Here is a 7,002-nt window from a genome sequence, read left to right on the forward strand (position 1 = left end):
GGCTTGATCCTACCCGGATCACCACCTTCCGGCTCTACAGAGCCGACGTGGCTGCCAAGGCCAAGCAAATCTCCAAGACCAAGATGCCGGCGGAATGGAAATGGGGCCTGGAGCCTTACAGTCGTTAAAATCCGCCACTGTCGTCCCGAGTAAGATCTCTGGGACTCCGGAATGTTTTTTCCGGAATGCTGAAAACTGCTTTCTGATTGTTTGTGTCTTGTGTTTGCAGAACTTTGCCCGCATCACCGCCGAGGAGCCGGAGTCATACGCTCCTCGACGCACCTACGAGGACGACGAGGACCCGGATCCTTTTAGGATCGGAAACGTGCACGAGATGGGCGCCACCCACACTTCACGTTCGGGTAACACCTCCGCATCTCGCCCTTCAAGAACTCGGGCCGGTGATTCCGGTAGCGATGATGATTGCGTAATACTTGAGGTATATGATCTGCTTCTCTCATCTTATGCTCTCTCGGCTATGTCGGTTTCAGCTGACCGGGACCCCCAGGTGCTGGAGCACGTCACACCGCTCGACTGTAACAGTACCTCAATTACATTAGCTCTTGCCACTTTGCCAGGGGTGGTGCTAAACCTTCAAGGAGCACAACAGAAATCCGAGCATCCCTCTCTGAATGTTCCAAGAAAAAACACCTTTGTTGGGCAAGTGGCAAACGCTGAACAGGGAAACTTATTTGATTGTTGTTTGGACGAACTACTTTCAGGATCTATCACTGATACAGCTAGGTGAAGGTAGTGGAGAAGAAATCAGTCCAGCAACTGATACGCCACAGAACACGGCCAGCTAGAGCTAGCCAGGTAATCTTTACTAAACTGTCTGAAACTACTTCCTTAACAAGGCCTCTCTGCTTGGACAAGAAACAACAAACTTCTGCCTTCTTGTTGAATGATACACTCGGCGCATTGTAGCGAAAATCGCTTCATGGGATGAACTCCCGTCCAAATATTTCAAGATAATAGCCATCTATAACAGTATCTCACTTACATTAGCTCTTGCCAGAAAGACCGCTGGTGCCTTCACGGAGGACAACCACTACAGATAAAGTGATAAGGGCGTCTGTAATAGTATCTCACTTACATTAGCTCTTGCCAGAAAGACCGCTGGTGCTATAGCTTCACGAAGGGCAACCACTACAGATAAAGTGAATATTGTATATGATGCAAAATCAGAGCATCCATCCCTGAATGTTCCAAAAAAGAACATGTTTGCTGCGCAAGATGAAAACGCTGAACAGGAGAACTTATTTGATTGCTGTTTGGACAAACTATTTGTACACAGTCCTTTATTCAGGATCTATCACTGATACAGCTAGGTGAAGGTAGTGGAGAAGTAATCAGTCCAGCAACTGATACACCACAGAACACGGCCAGCTAGCCACGTAATCTTTGTTAAACTGTCTAAAACTACTTCCCAACAGGGCCTCTCTGAAAGTGTCGACCAAACCTGTCCAATTATGCCTCTATAAAATCCAAAGAAGCATTACTGGCAATTTTGGAGAAGGAACTGGAACTTGAGGGATCAAGCGGCTGCGCTCTGTTGTTCTACTCCCTGTGTCCACTCAACCGGCCACCAGTCTGGTTTAATCGCCCTCACCCTTACATCCCTATTTTCGCTGATGGCAAGGGATGAATTTTGCTTCAGTGCTTCATCTAGGCGCAACAGGCCCATTCCACGGCTGCCGAGAGCGGTGCTTACTGTACCGACTTTCTTACCAGAAACCTCGTCCACGACATCAGAGCCTGGAGCAACAGCCTGCTCGACTTCTGGTGACACAAGTTGGAGAATCAGCATCCGCAACAGATAGACTGGATACTTGCATTATTATAGCACAGAGTTAATACCTTTGTCGTTTTCATCTACAAACTTCAAGGGTATCAGGCGCTTTCTAATGACACCACGGTGGTGCGTCCGTGCAATAAGCTCCTGGCCAATATAGCAGCCCTTTTCGAATGAAATAGCATTCAGGCCTGCGAAGTTGTACTCGAGTGGAATTGCTTCGCCTGATTCAAAGAAGATCATTTCAGCAAAAGCAGTAGTGATATAATTAGGTCAGCAAGCAGGGATAAGAAAAAGGACGTTAGTCGTAAGATAAGCGTATAGGGCAATTATATTAGTTCCCATACCGACTTGTATCCTGTATCCTGCATGGTGCTCTATGCTTCTAAGTTCTAAGCCAAGCCCCTCCAAGAAACCATACTAGACCATTTTACAAAAGATTAACCAGAACTATCATGTTATGAGAAATGTTATCGCCCATATGACTTACTGTACAGTAGGATTCTAAGCTCTTCTCTGTAGATACTAGATACCATGGTAAATCATCCACAAGTAACCAACCAGAATGGCCTGACAAACATTTAGTGTAGGCAATCCAGTTTCCTTAAAATTGTTTTAGTACATAGGGATACTATCAGTAACAGCTTTACCATTGTTAACAGGATTACAATTTTTCTGGCACTAGTCGGTGTGTGTTGAGTTGTTAACTAGCATTGCGTAATACCAGTTTCAGTGTCATTTAAGTTTTTACAACGGACTATTGGACATAACACCGAATCAATCATTCCAGTATCGAAGCGATGAATTCAACTAGAGACACAAAAATAGCTATGCAAACCTCGTAAGTATATCAATGTTTCAGCGTCTAAACAAACCTTTCGGTATCTCAGTTGAGCCCTCTGCAACCCCATTCTCTATGCGCCAGAGTAAATAATGGCGCTCATCTGCTTCTTTGTCAGCCTCAACAAGTGGTGCTGCGATCAAACCCAAAGAGTAACGTGTTCAAACGAACATCGTTAGATATTGATCACCATATCAGAATGTAAGCTACTAGAAAGCATCAAGAACTTACGTATTGTATCAGCTGGAAAGATTCCTCTATATCCAAGAATATCGAGCCGGGGATCTTTGAGCCACTGCCAACCATGACCGTTCCCCTGTGCAGATGACTCGGCAGCATGGTCAGTACCTTGTCCCCAGCCAATGGATTGAGCCTCAGGTTCCTGAGTGGAAGGCTCAGCATGTGCCACGTCGGTTCCAAATCTTTGCCAGCACAAGAACTCCTCACTCACATTATCTATCTCAACCTTGCTCCTAAGCCGATATCTACAAAAAAATGTTGCAACGGCATAAGACATTTGAAGGGGCAAAGGATCGAACATGACTAGGCCCTGGTCCTCCGGGAAGCTATAACAAAATGCTACGAGTTACACCAAGCATTAAAATTCCCATGGACTCCTACTAGAGCTCGTGACAGCCTTACTGCTACAGTTAGTTCAAGCGGAGCTACCCTGCTTCATAGTCCATAAGAGAGCCTAGAGAAATTGCGAAACACGGTTCCTACTTGAGATAAAAACACTCCAAGGTAGGGGTGTATTGCATTCCCGATTGTGGCTTTGTAAATAAGCTCATAGGGTGTGTTCAGTCTGAAACGTCCAATGCCCAACAGTAACTGAAGACTCCCAGCAACTCTGCACTAGAATGTCCAACCGAATTGGCCATGTAACCATCTTCACATCGGCCAAAATTGTAATAGCAGATAGCAAGGATCACCTGGCCATGGCCAACAGCCTATTGTTGGAAATATCAGCAATTTTCCCCGTGATTTAATCCATGAAATAACATATAAAGCACCACAAGAGTATTTGAGACGAAACTAGTCATGCAAACTAACAGCTTAGTAGATAAAAATCATGTGGAAATTAACCGAATTGGACATGTAAACTCCATTTCTCAGAGCAATTGTCCCCGGTGAATCAATTAGCTAGTAAAATAAAATTCTCCGTTGCCCCCAAATTAACTTTACTTTTCTGGCCACAATTCGATCACGCAGAGTCACGCGCGACTGCAAGCATCGTGCCAGCACGGAATAAATAAATAAACGAGGTCCGCGAAGTTCCTCACCTCTTGAAGCAGGCGAGGAGGTCGTCGACCTCGGCGGCGTCGACGTCGGCGAGCACCTCCCGCTCCTCCTCGTCGGCCCCACCGGGCCTCTCCCCGGTCTCGGGCGCGGAGCCGGTGCGGTCGAGCATCTGGGACCGCGGGGCGGGGCGGTAGAGGAGGAGGTCGTAGAGGAAGCGGCCCTGGGGCGTGAGCAGCGCGGCGTAGACGGGGCGCGGCGCGCGCGCGGGCACGTTGGGCGTGGGCGCGTAGCGGGGCGGCTCGGAGGAGGGCGCGCGGGCTCGGAGGTCGTTGGTGAGGAGCGAGTTGAGGAAGCGCGCCGCCTCCGGGCCCCGGAAGCGGACCACGGCGCGGGAGGCCAGGCGGCAGGCGAGGGTGCCCGGGTCCGTCGGCGGGCTCGTGTGGAGGAGCCGGCGGCGGGGTGGAGCGCGTAGCAGCAGGCGGCGGGCGAGCGGCAGCAGCATGGCTTGCGACGGAAGAAGAGCTGGCGTGTGGTTTGGGTGGGGTTCTGGGGCAAAAACTGGGGTGTTTCGCAGGGGATTTGGGGCCAAATCTGAGTTCGGAGAATGGTGGAAGCGGCGGCGGCGGCGGCGGTGGAGGGACGCGTGGGGAGAGACGTGGCCGGTGCGTGTGCACACGACTCGCCTAGACGTGTGTAGGCGACGGAGCTGGAACAAAAGGTGTCGTGCAGTGCATTCTTCGGGCGATTCGGGATCCGATGCAGCCAGGTGCCTAGGGGTGTAAATTGTATGGATAATTTTCACTTCTAAACCGCTGTCTATATCTTTTTGAGGATATAGTATGTATTTTCAAAAAAATAGTATGTATTTTCAGAAATCCGCTAGATATAAATGTGGATGCGGATAATAGTCAAGTAGATATTCAACGGATATGGTATTGATATTATCCAATAGATACGGTCCTTGATGAGAATAATCCGAGAAAATTAGTCTAATCCTAAATATTTAGACAATATAGTTAGTTCACGCAATTTACTTTGTTGTACGAACAAGTGTGTACACTTAGCTATAGTCTATAATTACAAACACATTTTACAGAAAAAAGGATACTTATATTTTTATGTCAATATTTGCTTAATGGTCCACTTCCGATCTGGGTCCGATCTGAATCCGCTGCATATCCGTAATCCGATATAACACGTATCTGACCATCATCCGCTTCGACCCGTCAAGAAAATAAGGTAAATGATATGGTAATAGCAATATCCGATCCGATTCTTTTGCATCCCTACGCGAGCGGCTGGCGCGGTTGTGAACTTGGCGAAACACTCGGGGAAGTTGAGGTCGTTCGCACCCTAAAACGATGAGATCCTATCAATTTGGGGCATTTGAGGAATTTCTGCCACTAGCTTGCTTGTCAACAACATTTTCTCTGCATGAAATCAAGACTTACTCGTTTGGTTTCTAAAATGTAAATTTTAGGTAATTACCAATCGTTTGGTTGGTGAACTTACCTAGGATAGAGAACAATGCAAGTTCATTAAACGCGAGATTAGTATATACTACGTATCACCTCGTAAAATATACAGATTTGTTATCAGTTTTTATCACGGTCTGCTTCCAACTATACATCATCATCAACATCGTAACCACAAGCACTACAACCAAAACCAGCACCACTTGTGAGTTTGCTCCTCACTGATAGCACTTCCTCGAAAAGGTTGGAAACCAGTGAATCATGCACTCAGAGCTCATTGCAAGATACCTAGTGACATATGCTTTAACTTCGTGAGGTAATTGAGAGCGCGGTGTGTCGCAGTCGTATAGATGGACGTTGTGGGAATACAACCCAGCGTATATGATATTCTTTAGGTTATCCTAAGTCAGAATATAATTAGTTAGTTCTTGGTCATATGAGCTGAGGACGAAGTGAATGTACCGAAAGAAGTGCAAATTAATCTAATCTTGATGTGGGAAAAATACACACCGTCTTCCATCATGATTGTTCATGTCCCCTCCGTTTGAGCTTGAGGACCTAAACCCACCATGTTCTTCAATGCCTCATATGGTAGTAGAAGCTGGAAACTTCCTTTGCAACAGCTTCAAGGTCCTTCGATCATCTGAATCATTTATCCATTGGGACCTCATTCTTGATGAACTGGCAGACTCTATTTGAGGCCGAAGGTGGAAAAAATAGGTGGTCACGTCATAATGTTCTTCTTTTGAATTGGGTAGTACACTAGTACCTATCAAGTACCGGCAGATATTGAAACGGCAACACTGAGATTACCAACAGATCAGGCGATATTTTCTTCTCCTAGAACACAAAATAAACCTTCTTAGTAAAAAAATAATGGTAAGCATTTAACTTACAATCATCACTCACGATAAGTAACAAGTCGCTAATTATAACATACTAAGAAACTACTAACAAAGCCAGCACATCTAACATACTAACAAGCTTTGTGACGAAAAAATATGCAACATTGTCAAGTTTGTTAACTACTCTTGGTGTCTGCTATCATGTATAAACAACAAGCAACAAGTTGGCAATTATAATATACTAACAAACTGCTAACAAAGTTATCTAACATACTAACAAGCTTTGTGACGAAGAAATATGCAACATTGTCAAGTTTGTTAACTACTCTTTGTGTCTGCTGCCATGTATAAGAGGATTGCTTGTATATGGAGAAGAACTATGCATTTCAGAATCATCATCATACCAACTATCATGCTTATACATGGATTACATAGTAATGAAGGTTTTTTTTTAGAAGAGTAATGAAGGTTAGGCAACACAACTAACTCTACCACAAAACGGTTGATTCGTGCATTTTTCCTCATACGGGCTCTAACTTAACAAGCGTGCTTTTGTCCGTTAGAGCCACGATTGACTGGTCCTGAATCTGACTTAACAAGCGTGTTCTTGTCCTTAGAGCCGCGATGACAGAGGCCCTGAAGGCCTGAACGAAGGAGCACGCCCTGTTTCAGGAAGTTTTCAGGAACGGAACAGCAGCGTGAGGAGGGTCGGTCGCTCACCAAGGACGCGTACAGCTCTCTACCGTGTGACAGACAGACAGTATACAAACCAGAATAGGTGCTACTACTGAAGAGCCATGGACA

General features: G+C 45.9%; 1 protein-coding gene across 1 annotated transcript; it reads right to left on the reverse strand.

Annotated features, from left to right (window-relative positions):
- Positions 1-1,237: 1,237 nt before the first annotated feature.
- LOC127311424 (putative transferase At4g12130, mitochondrial) lies at positions 1,238-4,581 on the reverse strand. Its single transcript, XM_051341855.2, has 5 exons — positions 3,920-4,581; positions 2,868-3,121; positions 2,671-2,769; positions 1,861-2,019; positions 1,238-1,782 (listed from the first exon to the last, which is right to left on the reverse strand). Exons 1-5 carry the CDS (start codon positions 4,378-4,380, stop codon positions 1,538-1,540), a joined length of 1,218 nt encoding a protein of 405 aa, XP_051197815.1. The 5' UTR covers positions 4,381-4,581; the 3' UTR covers positions 1,238-1,537.
- Between the last annotated feature and the right edge of the window lie 2,421 nt (positions 4,582-7,002).

This window comes from Lolium perenne, chromosome 7 (assembly GCF_019359855.2).
Source record: "Lolium perenne isolate Kyuss_39 chromosome 7, Kyuss_2.0, whole genome shotgun sequence".
Lineage (NCBI taxonomy): Eukaryota > Viridiplantae > Streptophyta > Magnoliopsida > Poales > Poaceae > Lolium > Lolium perenne.

Coding starts and splice junctions, on each gene's coding strand:
- LOC127311424 (XM_051341855.2), bottom strand. CDS start 4,380: ATGCTGCTGCCGCTCGCCCGCCGCCTGCTGCTACGCGCTCCACCCCGC. Junction 2,020..2,670: donor CTCAACTGAGATACCGAAAG/GTTTGTTTAGAC, acceptor TCTTTGAATCAG/GCGAAGCAATTCCACTCGAG. Junction 1,783..1,860: donor TGTAGATGAAAACGACAAAG/GTATTAACTCTG, acceptor TTGTGTCACCAG/AAGTCGAGCAGGCTGTTGCT.